General features: G+C 38.0%; 1 protein-coding gene across 1 annotated transcript in view; it reads right to left on the bottom strand.

Annotated features, from left to right (window-relative positions):
• The window catches only part of KCNQ5 (potassium voltage-gated channel subfamily Q member 5), a 79,584-nt gene that overhangs the window by 32,811 nt on the left and 26,641 nt on the right, over positions 1 to 20,132 (bottom strand). The window contains exons 3-6 of the mRNA XM_026051329.1: positions 11,957 to 12,132; positions 11,403 to 11,528; positions 4,528 to 4,638; positions 2,746 to 2,841 (exon numbers count right to left, since the gene is read on the bottom strand). Coding sequence (XP_025907114.1) covers positions 2,746 to 2,841; positions 4,528 to 4,638; positions 11,403 to 11,528; positions 11,957 to 12,132 — 509 coding nt within the window. The remainder of the gene's footprint in view (positions 1 to 2,745; positions 2,842 to 4,527; positions 4,639 to 11,402; positions 11,529 to 11,956; positions 12,133 to 20,132) is intronic.

Below are 20,132 nucleotides of genomic sequence, written 5' to 3'. Positions count from 1 at the left end.
CTTCCTTCCTTCCTTCCTTCCTTCCTTCCTTCCTTCCTTCCTTCCTTCCTTCCTTCCTTCCTCCCATAACACATTGTCCTGCTACAGTGAAGCTATATAGGCATTGACATAGACATATAGGCATAGGCATAGATACTGGTATGTATGAATCAAAATCCAACAGACTGTGATCCTGGTTAAGTATTACAGGACTCTCCAGATCCTTTGCTCTGATAATTGTGGCATCAGCCTGGACGAAAGAAGGGAATTCTTAGACCTGAGTCTCTTTTTTTTCTCTCTCTCTTTTTTCTTTTTTTTTACTCTATCTGGTGATTTACATTTGTATGAAGAGAAACTTAAACTCCAGTTCTCATTTAGAAATGTTCAACATCAAATAGATGTTAAACAAATGCAAAAATTAGAGCAGCATGGAAAAGCCAGAGTAGTCTCAGTATTATCCCCGTTCTACACTAATCCTAAACCCAGTGTATTTAAAAAATGTAGRCTCCTTGAACTAGCATTAGCTTTAAAAACTATTCAGCTGCAAACAGGCACTTTCTGTTGCTGCCACTGAAGTTGCAATAAAATGAAAAAAAAAAATCACATGTATTGCCATGTCATGCAGGATGTTTCAGGSTAGAATTAAGAGTTAAGTCAGTGAGTCTGGCTTCCTATATACTTAGAACCATTGCATTTCACACAGGCATCCTGCTTTCAGGCTAACACCATAGAAAAATCTGTAGAAATACATTTAGTCTTCAGCAGCAGATGAAGAAAGTGCCACTTTATGAGGTCTTCTACTGGTTAATCATTCTCACTGTGCATTATTTTTAATATGAAACTGTTTGATTTTGGCTTATAGCCAGAGATATTTTCTATGCTTCCATCTGCTACATTAAGTAGCCCTGCAGTTTCCAGCATTTTCTCTATGGACTTTTATGTTCAAATAATATTCACACTAAATACTTCTTATGTTCTAAAGAAACTGGGGAAAGTATGTCTGTATTATACAGTGCAGTATTAAATAGTGATTCAGCAGTGTATAGTAGTAACATCAGTAGCCTCCTACTGGTTCTTTACCTAAGGACTGTAGTAAGACTTGTCAGAGCAACATGTGAACCCTTTGATCCTTCCCCTCTTCATCTCCTTCTCCTCTGCTCTTYTCACCTGTGGTCAGATCCTTTCCAGAGGCACTAATATTTGGATATGTACCTGTATTGATAGCCTGATTTCACTCTTCCTTGATGTAGTTTATATTTGGTACTCTCAGGATTTGATTGGAATCTTTCCAGCCTGGTCCATCTAGACCAGTCTTGGGCTCCCAAATCCCAACTTCATCTTTAACACTCTGTCAGGTCTTCTGCTATCACCAAGTATTTCCAGCAACAACTTGACATTAATTTCAAGATCACTAATGAATATGTTGAATAACCTTTACCCTTCACACTCTTGGCATCCCACCACGATTGTCTTCCATTTGTGATGATTCTTCCTACTAAGAGTCACTTTTGAGACTAGTTGGTCAGCTGCTATTCTTAATCTGCTTAGCAAATTGTTTTATAAATATTCTGGTTGCATTGTTATATGATCATAAAATGAGCTACCCATCAAAGTTTAAATCTGTTATATCTGATTTTTCTGTCCACTTAACTTTAATTTCATGAAAGAATTAGAGCAAATGTGGCTGAAAAGATCTGCTTTGTTAACTCCACAGTATAATAGATACAAAATGAATTGATTTGTATTTATTATTTCAATAAATGTTATATATTAATATTTAATATTATTACCATAACCATCACTGAACAAAGATAATGGAAACATTAACTTGAGGAGTGCTTCAAAGACAGATTAGCATCTGTCCTGAACTTATAACAGAACTCTAGTATATTTATGCTCAGCTATTTYATTTGGATCTATTTTTTCATTTTTATCAGAATGAAAAAATAGCATATGTGGCACATACAAAGCACTCACTATCCCAAGAAAATAAATCAAGATGTTAGAAGACTATTTTCCTTATAAATTACATATTAACTAGCTATTGCCTATTAGGCTAACTATTAACTACTAAATTCAGTTATCTAAATTCCCTTCTAAATTAACTATAACCGTACGTTAAGGAAAATAAACGCTTCAAAGCAGCTGTTAAACTAGATAGATAGATAAACTAGATCTGTTAAACAGATATCATGCTGCTTTCACTTTATTTTTTTTTTCTAAAATCTTGTTCTGTACCGTTCTACTACTATTGTAGCTGAAACCATTTCAGGCAGTCTCAGACATTTCAGAATGGCTATAGCCTACCTTTCTACCTCTGATTTGAATGTAATTGAAGCAATATTCTGTACAGGACACTTTTCATTCTCACCAATTTTATCACTCTTGGAGCACTCTCAACACTCTAGTAGTGAAAAGTAATGTAATATAGGCAAGAGTGCTCTGCTATCAGTCCAGTTGTCTAGGGATGAATTCTATATTTTGAAGTAATTAACTAATTGCAATGAGCAAGAAGGCATGTAGTTGGCATCCTCTACCTGGTCTCGGYTGTGGATAGGACTCATGAATGTCACTCAGAAATGCTGCACACAAAATTATAGACCCATATGGCAATTACAAGAGAAAAAACGAAGTCACTTAATGGTATCATTAAAGCCAACAAACATTATTTCCACAAAACTTGAACTTCCAGCTTGAAATGATAAAAGTCACTTCAAATATGTATTTAAATCACCACAATTATCTTTTAATTGATTTCATATTTACCTGAATTAAACTAGCAGCTGGATTCCTTCTTTTCTCAAAGTGTTTCTGACGATGCTGTTCCTGCACTTTTAATGCAAATCCTGAGCCAAGGATGCCCTGCAATACAATACACCACTTTATCATCACACAGGTAGCTTTTGTAGGTAGCTTTTTTCAATGCATGCCCATAATCAATTGCAAAGGYTTTGGGGGGCTTTGTTTAATGTGATTACTTCAGAAAACACATTTATTACACTACATGGCTTAATGGGAGGGCTAGTACAGAGGAAAACAGGAGGCTCCCTACTGAAATGRGACCTTCTGTGGTACTACCACTGGCAGCTCATCCTAACCATCACTTGGACTTGTGCTACACGATGTTGGAGATCAGTCTTTTGCTTTTAAAAAAGTTAGAATACGCCTTGCTTAACAGATTAACATCATTTCCTCTCACTCCCATCTAAATAATCTTCCTTGTTCCTTCGACGGGGTTTGAAAAAAAGCTGATGCTGCAATCTCTCCCCTTTTGGCTATTTTTTTAATGTTGAATATGTCAGATAAATTGGACTCCTGCTGAACAGAACCGAAGGCTGAGAACGTTTCCCTAGGAGTGTAATACTTCTACTGGACATGTCTGCATTATAAGCAAGAATACTTCCACTAGATTCTTAGTCATTAGGAATTCTTCTATTAGGAATAGAAGTTCTGACTTCTCTAATACACAAAGCTGTTTTTCACACATTCAGTAGCTTTATTGCCTGGCAGTCCTGCTAAAACTACATTTTCTGGGAGTGGTGACTAGGTAACAAAGAGAATTAATTACAGTAGCTGCCATTAAATGTCAAGATTCACAAACAGGTTATGTATTATAATTATAATACACTGTGATATGTCAGAGATACTAAAATTCTCTCTATTCTTAAGGTAAGAAATGCATGTAGTATTCTAGATGATTCAGTACTGCTGGTAAATGCGTTTGTTAATGTTGGTTTGTCTATACAGTTAAAAACAAATGCATTATTATACCACACATTTTACAATGGTCTATAGATAATGAATCTCAGTTTTAAAATATTAATTTCCCACATATATTATGCTGGATGTAATACAACAAAATAGGAATGTCACTTCTGATTTCATGCTTATTCAATACTCACTTAAAAAAGAAAGGAAATTTAGTCTTTCACAGCTGGATACTACACTCAAAAATGAAATATTATTTATGGAATTTAGTCATTAGATGATTTCCATTTGCATTAAAGTCTTTTTAATATTAATAAAAGTACTAAAAATAAACTGTCATGCCTATTAAGATTCACAGAAAAGAATAATTACATTTTTGTATTCAACTATGATAGAWTTTTCTTGATTTAATGCCTTCTGTTGCTGTAAACTGGTAGTCTGAACATACTCATGCTAGACAACCTGTTAGAAATATTCCACTTTTTTCAGGAGACTCTAATTCAGAAAAATGTATCTGCTGAATTATTCCAAAATTCAAAAGGCAAGAAGAAGTACAATTCCACAACTGAGACACAATTTGTAAGAAAAGAAAAGAATTTCATCCTTACAAAGTGCTATCTAATTTAGTATTATTTCCCRGTTTTGTTCTTTTCAGACTCACAAAATGTCAGGCAATGACAGCAATAGCTACAGTCCTTTCATTTGGGCTTCATCAATGTTGTCACGGATAAAAAAAGGCATTAAACAGTTGCTCTTCATGCAGGCAGCTTTTTGTATTGTAACAGCAGTAGGAACTACAAGGTTTCTGTTAGATTTTACAAATTTTGTAAGGATACTCACAGCAGGTAGTGCAAAGAAAGAAATGCCAAGGAGAGCAAATCCCGCGGAAAGCAGCCTTCCCAGCCAAGTAAGAGGAGTTTTGTCTCCATAGCCAATGGTTGTCAAGGTGATCTAAAAACAAATGAATGAACATCATGGATTACTGAAGGCTGTGAAAGATTAGCTGGAGATAAAATACATTGCATGAAATATCATTTCCACTAAGCAATTATTCACCACGACACTTGAAGTATAATTAATTGTTTCTAAAAGAAAAAAATCCATAAATATGTCAACACAAATTCCTTTTTTTCTGTGACAACTCAATACTATCTAGGACTGAATAAAACTGAGATAAACAATAGATATAAGACAAATATCCAAATATGCAATAAATAAATTTTAAGCATAACAGAGCAGAAGGTTTGGGATCTCAAAATCTAGGCAAATGAATGAGTCAGGCAGAAAAATTGTCATTTTTGGTGCATATAAAGGTGTTCTACCTATTTTCAGCAAAAACATATAATAACCTGTAGGCATTTGCACAAGTATACAAGTATAAATTTATGCAAAGATCATACTACTAAAATATAATAGCTAAATAATAAAAGGAAGCTGAAGTTCACAGTCAAGATAAGTCAACGGAACTACAAGAAGAAGCTGCATTTGCCATGAACCCATTGTAACATTTTGAAAGAGATCATCTTCTGAAACACAAAAAGACCCTAACTGAAAGCTGGAAGGGACCTTAAGAAGTTCTTGGTTGCTTCCCCTTCCTTATGACAGCTCTGGCACTGTTGTCATGAAGACCCAAATATTCCACAGCACCATAGGGTTTGTCAGGATGTTGGACAATAGGAGCTCAAAGGTGTGAGTGAATAAGAAACAAGAGGGCACCTGGTTCCCTCCATCATTCCTTCTCATGTGCAGAGTGTTAGCAAACCACATAGAGATTTTTCAGAAACAGTGCAGCAACAATATAGATTATGGCAGAATTCAGAGGGAAAAGAGACTTGTTACTATCAACAGTTCATCGAATAGGCCACATAGACGTGCTGCATGTATTCCTAATGCCACTGGAATCACATTGTTTGGTTGTGGTTTTTGAACATATCTGAAAGGCACAACAAGACAAAGCCAAATAGATTCAGGTTTGTTGTGGCTTCATGCTTGTGTGTGGTTGGGGTCTTCACCAACCCAAAGAAATGTCCACCAGACAAGACCTGTACATCCTGGCCTAAAAAGTGCGGCAGTCTCGAATTCTGGGACTGGCCCAGCAGGAGAAATTCACTTTTGTGTACCTTGCTCTTGGGGAGTTCAAACCCTCATGCCTCATGCAAACAGTATGAGCACAGACACTGAGCTGTGGATTTGTGAAGTCCACTGGAGYGTCGAATGGCGTCGGGCCAGGTGCAGGCACACAATGTTAAAGATAGACAACAATAGACCAAATGCCAAGGATTCCAGGGCCTGTTATTTGTGGAGAACTTGGGCAAAGATAATTATTTTACATAATGGACCAAACGTGGGCAAGTTCAGGCTCAGCAAATATTCTGACAGAAGTGAATTCTTCAGAAAAATGCCTTCTAGAGACAATACTTTGCTTCCAGCTTCCTCAAAGTTCATTCTTAGGAAAGATGTCCAAAGCAATTCTATTTAAATAGGGTCACCACAGGACAAAAGAAGCAAAGCCTTTTGGAGGTAATTAGATTTCAACTATTTAGGGCTTTGTAGATAGTAAACAGTGCCTTTAATTGCTCACATCGTTGGGAACAAACTGCGGGTGGAATTTATCCCAAGAAAACCATATTAAGGCTGTAGCTGCAATTTCAAGAGGCTCATGAATCTCAAGTTTTGTAGCACTAGCCTGGAGACATCACAGCTCTTACTCGTAATAAAGGCCACCTTAGGTGGCTCCAAGGCACCTGAGACAAGTAGCCAACATCTGCCATATCACCTGTCCCTCTCTCCTTGCTCCCCTGCCCTATGTCCTTTTCTTGACTTTTGCAGAACCCTTCAAAGAATCAATGCAGCCCAGGAAAGTGGTGAGAATTACCTATGTTTTTATGTGGTTCGTTTCCGACATTTATGTGAGTTGAATGTGCTCACAGAAGGGTCTTACAAGCACAAGTGCCTGCACACGTCAGTCAGAAGAAATGCACTCCTGAGGCTGGCCAATAAATAAGGGAAATGGGAAGGCATCTCCCTCTTTTTTTTTTGGCAGAGGTGAGCTTATGCAACCACGCTCTTGGCATGGCAAGAGGGTTTGGTTTGGTTTTCTCTTGTTTTCAGAACAGGGTATTCCCAGCTCTTCTCATTACAGGGCAAGTGCAGAACAGTTTGAAGCTATTAAGACTCAGAGAGTAATGAAGCATTTGAATAAATGAATCCCTGAATAAAAGTTCCTCAAAACTCATTTCCAGGCCAATCATTGTGAAGCAGTTTGAAGCTCTGGAACGAACCCAATTCCTTGGCTTTCGTCCAGCTCCCTATCTCTGCCAGACGCTGCAAAGTGCAAGATATCTCCTGTTTGGGTTGACAAGAAGGAAACATAACTAAGTGTTGTACACATATTAATGAAATTACCACCTAACAATCTTACAAAGAAATKATAGATAAACTTTAATCTTTGGGACTTGACATCTGAGAGCAATTCAGAAACAAGAGCCTTGCAGGCCATATCTTTGGAATTTCTCCAATAAATAAGACGACCATGTTAAGGCCTTCCTTTTTTTTTTCCCCATTCTTTTTAGGTCCTGAAGACCTATATTGTCTGTAACATAGACTGTTACAGTCTATGATTAAGAATATCAGTGGGTCCCTTCTCACCTTGAGCAATTTTATCTGAGCAGGCCAATATAGTCTTCATGTGGTCACACAGCCATCTGCACTGTGACGTATCATCTTACTCAACACTAAACAGATTTGATTTTCCCTTTATATTTCTCTTGTCCATGACTTAGAAAGCATTTTCCCACTCAATTTCAAGGTCAGGTCAGGAATAAAGCTCAGCATCTTTGTTAGGGCTCCAAGCAAATCACTAACCCACTGACCTTGGGTTAAGCTAAGTGAGTGTGGAAAACTACTGGACATGAGACCACAGCAACATGAGAAATTGCCAGACGTATGTGGCAGGTAATGTGAGAAGCTGACAAATGTTGCAGATAGCGTTATGAGGGATGGCTGCATCTCACAGGTGGTGAAGGGAGCAAGTTCACTCTTGCATGACCAACAGCGCCTAGGCATCTGCATCAGAAATACCCTGTAAGGCCAGTGTGAAATCTGGGTATAGAAGTAGGACTGGGACAAAYAGGAAAGAATTAGGGGCAGGTTGTTTACCTGGAGGAAAACTGGGGTGGGGAAAAGGAGAATAAAGAAATAGGGATAGGGATAATAAAATGAGCAAATCATGTCTTTCTGGGGATAGCTGCTGGACATTSATGTCTCCAATTGCCACAGCCTAAATCAGAACAATAAAAAAAACGTTCTGACCACAACACAYCCACACTCAAAACAGATTTCTAGTGCCATCTGAGATGCCCTTGGGCATCTGAACATCCAGGGACTACTGGCAGGAGAGACACAGCTCCTCAGCTGGCTGAAAGTCCAACTGATCTTATAGGGGATCTACCTGTGTTCAAGCAATTGAATCACACTCTTATGCAGCTAAATGGATTAGAAAACTCCCATCTTCCACATTAGATGGAAAATGCTCCATTTGGATTGTTTCTGTAAATGAGTTGTCTGGACAGATGAGCCAGGAAAGGCAGTGTCCCCTAGCTAGACTCAAAAATCACAAAGACAGAACTGTCCTTATATTTCAACTCATTGCAAGAACCAATAAATATGTGAATAATCAGATAACATAATAATGATTGAGATTATACAACCTAATTGCCTCCAGTCAGATGAGAGAGACAGGATACCCCAATGTTTTTTCTCCTATGTAGCTGTTGTTCAGTTAGCAGTACTTAGCTTCTGAATCTTTAACTGACATTAATTAACTGAAAATATTCAGTTAGCTCCTRCTACCATATTAGATGGAAAATACATCATTAATATTAGCTCATTTGAGCTAGTAATTGTAGCAATATTATTCACTGTAAGCTTTTTTTTTTTTTTTTCATCTACAGATCAATGTGGAATGCCACAGGCATTCTTYGCCCAATTGTAACTACTGAATATATATATATAATATATATATATAACTTTGAGCTGTATTGAGCACCACTGGGTAACTTCAGCCACTAGTGTAAACCCCATAGTAACATTAATAAGATGTTGAAATTGCAAGTTGCACAGTACAATGTGCAATTGCAAATACACTGCAATATTCTTATGCAAATTAGTGTGCTATGCCATGTCTTCAGTTTCAGTCTAAAACTAGTGGCTAAAACACAAGAGTCAGTGAAATGACCGTAGCAAAATATGGCTTTCAAATAATGTGAATTAACTAATGAGTTAAATCCTGCATGTTGGGTCTGGTCTTATAAGAGTGGCAAGYGTGTGCAGAAGCATGAAATTTAAGATGGCTATTTATGACTGACTTCAATGCATTATTTTTTCCATAGAAATTTCACATAAACTAATCTGGGATTTGATAGATACTTGTGATTTAAGCTAGAGCAACTTTTGCAAATAAACAAATCAATGGAGCTAAGCATTGATTTCCCTTAGAATGCCATACAATCTGACCTTTTCAAAATCAGTATGTGGGTTACTCTGGCAATGAAAACAACCATGACTAAGAAGCACATTAAGCCATTCCCACATACTGTTTTACATATTATACAAAAAATACTATTATTAACATGGCAAAGGTAACAGGTAAGGAAGAACACTGATTTTCAGTGACTTTGTGCACTTAGGCACATTAAGGATTTAAATGGATTCCTGTCACACACTGGAGAAAAGAAGAAACAATACAAAAAATGCACAATATAGATTATTTTCAGGTTTTTGATTATAATTTGTTGTTTTTTTTCCTGTTGATGTCAAGAAAAGATTCCCATTTTCTCAGTTTGCACAACTTATCTGACCTATGAGTCACGCATTTTCACTTCAAAGTATACAAAATATTTTAAGCACCATTTTATATAGTGATTATTTCTTAGCAGGGTTTTTCCTTAAAAAACAGCAGTCAGCAGGGAGTGGAGAAGAAAATTATCAAACAAAGATCTTGTTTCTGGAACTAGATCCGCCAAGGGAGAAGGACTTGGCTTGATGTGAGCCTGAACTGAGGCCTAAATTTCCCGAGACTTGGCCATTTCTCGCTTGGATGTGTCCCCTCACTGGCAGTGGGGCCTAAACCTGCACTTAGTCAAGCTCCCCATCTCTGCAGAGCTCTCTGGGAAGGATACGGTGTTTCCCGGGATATAAAGAGGCTGATAACGTGTGTCCTCAAGCTGCCTGAGCTGGTGCCTCAATCAAAGGGTCCCAAGCCAACAGCTGCCCAAGAGCAGCCATGCAGACCCACTGAAGTCAAAYCCCAACCTCTGCTTTTTTCAGGAAAGTGAAATTCCTCTTGGATCAACTCCCGTTAGGGCAGAGAAACCACAAAACCAATTGCAGTGGTCTAACTGAGGGTAAAACGTGCTCTGATGGCTTAAGTCAATATGGATCTCATTTTGGAGATCTGAATTAGGTCAATTTGGAYTGTGGGATAAGAAGATGTATTTTTATAAACAAACAAGTTCTAATAGTAGGAGATGACCTTCGCCTTTGGCAAAAATATAAACAAAACACATTAAAAATATTCTTAGAGATTCAATTGTGAAATGTTTTTTTGTGTAGTCTCTCATCCCATAGTCTGAATCTGCAAATGCTGCTCAGTCCAGGTGAAGTTGTCAGCAGAGGTCTGGGCAAACTTCATTTTTACACCCCCTCAAAAGGAGAGGTGGCAAAAGATGGTTCAGGTCTCAGGTCTTTCCCGGGAAAACTAATGAGTGCTCCAGGTCATGTCAACATTAATGATCTCATGGGCACCATTTCACCCCCCAGACTCTGTTGGAGACCATGGCAGTTGTTCTGCTGCACCAGATTGGGGGAAAAAAAGCAGTTTTAAATGACCTGGTAATCGCTTTGCCACAGATTTTGTAGGGGCAGATTTCCCAAGCTGCCTGAGTGACTACCACACAGTGCAGCATGGGACAAGGGGCCAGCTCAGTACAGGGCATTTTTATTTCCATGAAAACAAAGAACTTATACATTATGCAAAAAAAAAAAAAAAAAAAAAAATCAAACACTCATACCTCATTCTTCATTGCTCATTTAAAGCCTATTTTATTTTGACTGACCTGCAAAAGTGGTCAGAAAACACTGCTGGGAATATTTATTCTTGTTTTTTTATGTCCAAGGTACAGAGGAGGGAGAGACATCACTCAGAGTGTGTATTTTGATGGCATGTTTTCTTCCATTGCAAAGCTAATTTAAGAATTTTCCATCATTCTTTCATTCCTGATGCTTGTTCCTCCTGCCATCTCACTTGGATCAAGGCAGCTTATCACACTATAAACTGTATTATTAAATAATATTATTTAAAATGTTATAGTTTATAACATGGGTCAAATTATTGGCCTAAATATAGGGTCAAAACCAAAWTTTTTTCTCATGGAGGTTCAGTGATCTGGTCTGCAGCAAAGACTTGTGAATAACAACTCTACATGGTGGGTAAAACTGAAATATGGATGTGCAAATGAACAGCTGGAGGAGGGAACTTCTCAGACCAGCCTACTTCCAGAGAAAACAATTTGCTGAGAAGCACCGTAAGTTAAAATGGACAGTGAGTGAAATGCAAAGCATTTTAGCATATTAGCCAATATATATAACCAATGCTATATAACCAATGCTATATAACCARTAGCTATAACCAATGTATATTGTTTTTCTGTACTTACTGTGCCCCACCAGAGAGCATCTGCATACGTAGAGAACTGGTTATTTGCATCTTTTTCCACCAGATAAACCAGGAAAGATGAAAAGATGAGTACTAAAAATCCTATGTACCAGGCTGTGATTAATTCCTAGATAAAAGAAATCAGATATCAATATCCATTTAAAAGACTAAACAGAATGGCATTTCAAGGTAGACACTTAAGATTTAAGTAGACAGTAAAAGATCTATGTACTTGGAGCAGTTAAAAGTCTTATGCTTTCCTACTGTTGCCAATTTTCTCTAAAAGTGGACCAATCCTGTAGCTTGACCCTCTAGAAACCCCATCCATGTATATATAATTACAGCAGAGCATCAAGTCCAATATTTGCAACATTTTCTAAAAACTGTTAGCCATTTAGCATGGCCTGACATATCTGTGTTAATGCCTACTAATGGCTGTTACTTCAGGAAATTCAATGTATTCTACTCAACATGGCTAAATATTTGTTTCTTTGGATTCCTATTGAATCTTGTGAAGAAGTCTGCCAAGCAAACCCAGCAGCTAGAATTACATACCTTGCTATGTGCATAAACTACTGAACCTAATAATTTCCAAGTGCCTCCTCTTCGGTCCATGCGCACCATACGAAGGATCTGTAGGAAACGAAGACTTCTCAGTGCTGATGTTGCAAAAATGTTACCCTGAGTTTTTGCAGAAACAACTGCTATTGAAGCGATGAGAACAATGATGTCTGAAAGAAATATATTACAGAAAACATTAATGTCCATGTACTAATCAGTAACACTTATATGTACTTGAGTTGAATGAGAGGACAAAGAAGAGTGTCCTCCTGCAGCGGGCAGGAATCCCAGGCACTGGGAATCTTGGTTGAGTTAGGAGTCAGGATTGGGAGCCTACAAACTGGGAACCAAGGACAGTAATTTTAAAAAGATACATGTAAGAGGAGCAATATTGAAGGATGTGTCCTGGTCTGTCTAGGAACTTTGAAGTCTTATGTATCAAATTGTACAAAACAGTAGATGGACTAGAATGTTTACCCTTCACATCTTTCCTCATAGTACCTTTCCTAGGAAAAGGGAAAATAAAGGTAAAAAAGAAAAAGAAAGKTAAGAAAAAGGAAAAGAAAGTTAAGAAAAAAGCAAAGCTGTCTCAGTGATGAGAGCCTAGTAAAAGCATTATGACTTGCAAATACACATCTTTCCTGCAAGAACACTATATGATTCAGGCATATACTAAATAAATTTCTGKACACAACTCCTCTTAGGTGCCGTTTCCTGGAAAGGAAAAATATACTGCTGGATAGTGAGAAACATTCTTCCTGCTGGCAGCCTGGAAAGGTTTTGCAGTCCAGCAACTGTTAGGATTTATTTCYTCAGGCCATAGCTTCAAACTGTGAGCTTGAGTGTTTTGCATGAATTAACCAGCTAACTGCCTTGTAAGTCAGAACATCATTTAAGGAGAGATGAGAAAAAGAAGCAGAGTGACAGCCCATGAACACTGTGAGAAGACATAACAATCTTTTATGGAACATTTATAAGAAATATGTGGTTTAATTCTTATGATTTTGTCTTTTGTATTTTTTTTATCTGCAAGTATATTCTAAACCTGCATTTGCCGGTGGAGAATTTCCTGAAAACAAGTTCATGCTGATGTAAGTTTTGCCACTTTTGTGATGGGTATGAACGCTCATTTTGCGCCAAGAGAAGTTCCTAAAAATGAGGACTGTCCACACAGTATTCACTAAAGGTGAGCAGTGAGGGAGACCTGTTGTACCTACAACCAGGACACTGTTTCCCTAGTATGTTCCAATATAGTAGTAAATGGCTTTGTTTCATTCTGCTTTGCCACCCAAGTAAGTTGAGGTCCAAACATCCTTGCCTGCAAACATGATGGTTTCCTCTGGACTCATCCAGGGATTGCTGTGCCCTCTGATATATTATTAAGGGTGCAAATATCTTGAACTTCAAAGAGTGACATATTAACTTGTGGAAATCTTTCTCACAAAATGCTAGAAGTGTATAGGGGTTAAAAACTAACCAGAAGCAGGAAAATCTAATTCAGGACTAATTCATACAAAGTCTCCCTTTCTGGCTCAGTGAGCCTCTAGGTAAAAGATCATTGTCGCTGGAGAGAATACTGTAGAGAAATATAGCCACATGCTAGTCTTCCCTAGCTCTTCATTATCGGCTAGTGTCACTGTTGGGACACAGTATATATGAGGCTCAACTGTCCTTCCACCTGTTTTATGTTCTGACAGTTTAAGATGCCTTTGGCTACTTTACAGAGTGCTCACAGTTGTTAAGACATAGTTGGCTGCTATAAGCTAGGTTTGCTTTTAGATATAGCGACCAGTGCCTTGGAGCTCCCATGGCCACAGGCCCATGCAGGGGGACAGGAGAAATCTCCTTCCCACAATGGAGGCAGGATGCTTGTAGGGGTTAGTGTAGGAAATGAGGAGTAGCATAACCCCTCAGGAGAAGTTAAAGATGTCACAAATTCCAGTGGAGACCAGAAAAAGACACAGGAGGGGAAACTTAGGTGTCCATGTGTGAACCAGGTGTCTGAACATCCTGTGCAGACCAAGGAGATCGAGTCAAGTCGAGCCACCCTACGGAAGGGCTCCTGCTGCTGGTTCAGCCGGCTTGCTCTGAGCTGGGTAGAGGAAACAGCTCTATTCAGCTGCCTGAATTTGTACCGTGCCATTTGAGACGGCCCGAGGTATGTGAGACACGCGCTCGGGCTGGTCGATACGCTGAGACCTGGGCCTATGCCCTTCAGGGGAGGAAGCTGGAAGAGCAGGGAGTATCACCTAACCACGGGCRCCTCTATTTACTCCGCGGCGCTAAGCCCTAGGTCCTGACCGGCCGTAGAGGAAGTGCAGGCGCATATCGCGTATGTGAACACCTACAGGCCAGCTTCTAACTTTAGGCATGTTTATCTGGACCTGAGCCCCACGCGGCGCGCGCTAGATAGTCCGTGCGCGGCATGGACTGTGCTGGGGAAAGAACATGCCGGGCTGCCAACACGAAGACCATGTGGCTTGTCCCATCCCGCCGCTGCTCCCACGGGAGCAGAGAGGCTGCTGCTATTTACAGCAGGTGGTGACAGGACGGTCAACATGGTCACGCACAGGAAAACAGAGTGCCCTCCTACTGATCAGCCTTGGAACTTGAAAATGAGCGAGATGACCTGAACACTAGGAGTTTGGTCCCAAAATGAAAGTTCTTGCAGATGCTCCTGGCCCTCTGATGTTTTTGGTTCCCTTCAGACATTCCTATTTTTTTTTTCAAAAAAGTGATTTGTCTCTTCCCTTATCCCCTCCCATTCCAGGTGCTCTGACAGCACAGGCCTGTCCCTTCCTCCCGCTGCCCTCCTTGGCTTCGCCTCCCTCCAGCAAGGGAGGACAAGCAGGCAATTATTTCAGTGTGGTTTATTGCCAGGAACAGGTGTACCTTAAATCAAAATAAAGCTCTCTTGGAAGAGAATCAAAAAATCCAAAGGAAAGCTTGCACCAGTTTTAAGTTGCTCCTGAATAAGTTGAACTGTCTTATTTTCCCTATGTAAGCATACCTGTACTGGAAAATATCAATCTCTCTCCACCACTTTTTTTTTTTTTTTATCTACCATACCTCAGATGCCTCTTCCTCTGTTTTAAGTAGCCAAGTAAAAATATTCTCCTGAATTTCCTTCTATATTTCACCTGCATTTGGTTAAGATCTCCATGGTATTTCTCTATTTGAAAAAGGCTTTAACAAACATCTATCAATAGTTCCCTTTTAGTGGCAAAACCAGAAAGTGAGTTATGGGTGAAATCCCAGGTTCATTGAAGTAAACAGTACTATTACAATTAATTTAATTGGGACTAAGATTTTAGTCCACACTTGCTGTAAAGGAACAGGAAACTTTGAAAGAAATGTCAGCTGAGGGCAGTGTCATTCTAAACTTCTGTATAATAGAGTATTAGAAGGCACAATTTTATGAAGCACATTTACTTCTTTGATATTTTTCCGGATAATTTCTTATGTATGATCTTCCAAAATGTTAAGCATCCCCTCAGCTATGAGGCTGATGCTATTCAGTCTTYAGAAATGTTTCTCATTTTACTTGCCTTGCAAATAGCATCCTCCCTCATTAACTCCATTCAGAGACTGCAAGACTTCTAAGCGGCCTTCTGTAATCTTCGCTTTGAACATTTCATTTCAGATTATATTTCAAACAATGAATTCTTTCATTTCAGATCTTTCATCTAGTGTAACTGAGGAAAACCCCTGAGATTATTTGAAAGTTTTGTTAATTGTACCTTACCAGAAGGTTTTTCAGTTCTCACTGTGCTAACACTGTGTGTGTCAATACTAATGGGCCCAGGTAAAGAACCTGACAAGAACAGGCAGGAGGTCAAACACAGAAACTTTACTTGGATATAGCAAAAAAATTAAAAAGCCCTGACATGCCATCAGTGAAACTCTTGAAAATTACAGGAAGAATATCAGGATGATGTCAGGAAATGTCACTACTGCTCAAAACTCATGTATGTGCTCAGAGTAATACATAAGCCTGAATTCTCTCTCGTTCATATTCTTCAAAGTCTTATTTATAGGAAAGATGCTAGTGACAGCTCTCTCTGTTGCCTGTGTTTAATGCCGGTGTGCTGGAATGCCCTTTCTTTCTAAATAAAAATGGTGCATGATTAAATATTTAAAATGGTTGAATGAATTCTACAAATGTCTTTCCCCCTTCCTTTTTTTTTTTTTGATCTGAGCAGAATATGGGCAACATTTAATTTTAGGCTCATCATTATATCACTGAAATAGTTAAGGATTGCCAGAAGTTCACAAAAACGGCTTCTAGTTCCTACTTGCTAAGGATATGCGGGAGACTGCAATGGCTCTTAGTCACAGCCCAGCAAAGAGATGGGCCAACCTACACCAGCATAGAGCACAGATGCCTCAAACGCCACAAAAGTAAGCAGAAAATCTCAAGAACGTGGCTTATCTAGCCTGCTCCTTTATTAGCCCACAAATGTAATTAATCGGCAACAGCAGAACCAAATTTAGGCTACCCTAAGGCTATCCTTCCAAGGTTTAATTTTGGGCTAAAGTTACTTCTAAACCAGAGGAAAAATATCTCTTGTAGTGGTCATTTCTTACGAAGAATCCTCAAGACAATTCATTATCCTAAAATTCAAAGTAAATCATCAGTAAATCACCACTACATGGTTCGGTGACATGATCATTGGATGCTACAGTGAACCAAGAGGACTGAGTCTACTTTGACAGAAATCAGTTTTTCTAATAGTTCTTTGTATGCCAGTCATTGCAGTAGCTTCATCATGTGGTATCACTATTCTCAGAATTCCATCCAAATTGTCCCCAAAACAGCTTCAATACAACTTGCTGGCAGCGCCATGAGGGTATCAGCTTAGAATTTTAACCAGAGACTACAGCACGTTAACATAATATGCATCTCACAGCACTATGTTTGAGCACACCCTGTTATCAAAACTTCAAAATAGCAAAAGTATATTCAATAGACTCTGTCCTAAGCTGATAGAAATCAGAAGTTTAACATAGCTTAAGATATAGGCTAAAGACTGACACCTGACTTGAGTCATTTAACAGTACTTCAAAATAAGATTGCTTTTTTTCAGATTCCAAAATGAAAAGGCTTGGTTACACAAACATGTCTATAGGGGCAGCAGATAAGATTTTGGCCTTGATGTATTTCATATTCCTGCACATTAGCTAAAAAAGGCAAAAATAACTTTCAAAAMGTTTTAAAGCTTCTGAGCACTCTCATAGAGGGTTATTCAAAGAGGGAAATAATTGTATCATTATCCACTGAGCACTTGTTGAGAAAGGTCACAGAATGGAAAAGGTCATTTCATCCCAACTGGCTGCAAAAATGCTTTTAGCTTCTAACAACGGATTAACCACTTCCCTCTACTGGTTTGAGAAGGCAGAGGACAAAATGCAGGAACTAGAGCACATCTTAACAGTTAATTTTAAAAGAGGCAAATTGTAATGTTTTTACCAGGTGAAAGTTCCTTTACTCTGTTCACTGCTACGAATTCAGTAGGATATTTCACATTATTATTGCAGAAAGATTTGGACCAATATGTGCTGAATTTGCAATGACTTTGCATTTGTATCTCAGAAATCAAGATTTTTCAATATTTTTATCTTTAAAAGGTCCAGAATCTTAATTAAAAAATAGAAAAAAGGTCTTTTAGGATTAAACCTATAATCAAATCTCTAGTTAGAGAGATGATGAATGTTACCATACTTACAGAGATGACAGGTGTTATCATATTTTGTAATATGTCCCATTGGAAAAAAACAGAACTATTCATTGAGTACTATTCAATATGTAGAAGATTGTCAAAGATTGAAAAGTGAATTTTTACAAACTGCTCGAGGAACATACAGTGTTTTAACATCACCTGAATTCACCCTGAGAAACATAACATGCTCAAGAATTAGCCCATGCCTTTAAAAAAAAACAGTTTAAAATCATCCAGGGAATTATATCACCTGCCCAACTCCAGTGTCATTCGGGAGAGGCAGGAAACAGAGCTCTGCACCTCCCACAAAAACTGAGCAGGAGGATTCAATCTTGCATCATCTAAACATCATCAACAACAAAAACCCTAAGCAAAGCAAGAAAATTGAGATTTGCACGTACGAAAAACTAATGGTGCTTAGGCTCTAGAGCAAAATTTGCTTTTTGCAGTTTCTGAATATAGCTTTTCTCTCTGCTCTGGAACCTGATCTCTCTACTCAGATGCCAGACGGGTTATGATTAATCATCACCTACTAGTAAAAGTAATTGGCAGGATGTCTTCAGGAAATTCTTGGGATACATGACACTGTTTGATTTTTGCAGATGTTGTTGTCACTCCAGCCAAGAGGTCTTTGCATTTTCAAATATCTAACACCCTCTGGATGGAAACCATATTAACTGTCATTGCGTGCAAAAGAAGACTCAGGGGTTTCACTTGTTTGTGTCGTTTGCAATAGCAAAACAATGTGCTATTTTTAGAAAAAAAAAATGAAGTAGTTTTGCGTACCAAGATAATTCTCAGAGATAAGCACAGATCAGTGTGAAAATTGAATTTTATTGCTGTCAAACACCATGAAAGTGGGGCTGCAAGATTGTGGAATAAAGGGAAAAGAAATAGTTAGGCAAAAATGTGTATTATTTTCTGAAATGACTAAAAAAAAACCACACAGATTTTACTACTAACACTCTATAGATTTTTTTTCCCTCTAACAATGGAAAATGACTATGTTAGTCACTAATTTCAGTTCTAAGGAGTCCTCTTAAAGTGATCTTTTCATAGGAATTGGATTATCTTACCAATTAAGCAATACAAAAGTTAAAAGATCAAAAGAGATGAACTCTCTTGRACCCTTCTTTCCTTCCTTACGAAATTCATTTGCAATGTATTGGAATCATCTCAGTAAGAAAAGGATCTTAATGTGAAGTGAAATGACTTTCTGCAAATACATCTATCTTCTCTTATTTTTACATAGTCAAAGTGGGTCTATTTTAAAAAAAGCAATTGATCAACATGTAAAGCTATCTTGTTTAGCAAAGAGAGAATAGAAGAGAACAAAAATATTTAAGTAAAATATCAAATAAACATATGAAGGAATATATAATATTATTTATGATGTAGACAATCTACACAAAATATTATAAAATATAACAGAATGTGAAATGCACTATGCTTCAGTTATTTTCAATGCCATGACAAATAAGTGCCATGTCAAATCACAAGAGAGAACTTCGAGGGCTTTGAAATTGCAAACATTGTGATGATTAGGTATGGCACTTATGGCACTATCCCAAAACTGAGCTTCCAGATTCGGAAGACTTGGAATATTGCCTGGATGGCAGTGCCACCAGGGCAAGGATGGCTTTGTCAAGTGTACCCAAGAAGTGAGCCCGTCTCCACAAGGAAGACTAGAAGCATAAGGACACTTTTTGTTTACAAGAAGCCAATATCAAATGATGAAAAGTATTATATTAAAATAATGTTATTCACCTTTTGCTTTACATAGGCAAAATACTTCTTAATTGTCTGAGAATCACTATAGCCATTCAACCTTCACTGAATTTTAAATTGTAGCTATGGTCACCATTCCTGATTTGGTTCAGATAATAATAATGACATTGCCAGAGACATCCCACCTCTGTTTGTACTGTTTGCAGTTATGGTTCACAGCCTTCCTGTGCACTAAGACCTTGGCAAACATCTTTACGTTCTTAACAGTTATCTCAATAAATCTTAAAAAACTGAAGACCTTCTCCAACCAAAGATTAAGGTCAATTACAAGCCTTTCATGGATTTATACTTTATTAGCTCTTTCCAATAACTGATCTTTAATGTCACTAGGGAAAAAAATAAAAAAATAAAACATTGCTTATTATGTAAGGCTATTTTTAACCTTTAGGAAGCCGAGAAAAACCACAAGTAAAACAGTCATATCCTTCTCAAAAATCTTCATTTTCACTGTTCAATAAATGTTTTATGACAGGTAAAATAAGCACTGGGAAACTAGTATTTGCTAGTTGCTTCACTATAACTGAGGTTTTTTTTTTACTAGATGATACCAGACCTGTGTGAAAAAGGGGCTGATGTTGTACAGAAATAAATAACTCACGATAGCTGGAGGGAAAGACAGCAGGTTTGGTTCTTTCTCATACATTTCTGATAAACACAGATGC

The sequence above is a fragment of the Nothoprocta perdicaria genome, unplaced genomic scaffold (assembly GCF_003342845.1).
Source record: "Nothoprocta perdicaria isolate Ctin4 unplaced genomic scaffold, notPer1 scaffold_74, whole genome shotgun sequence".
In the NCBI taxonomy this organism is placed as follows: domain Eukaryota; kingdom Metazoa; phylum Chordata; class Aves; order Tinamiformes; family Tinamidae; genus Nothoprocta; species Nothoprocta perdicaria.
Note: the sequence above shows the minus strand (reverse complement) of the source record. Positions and strands in the feature narration are given on the sequence as shown.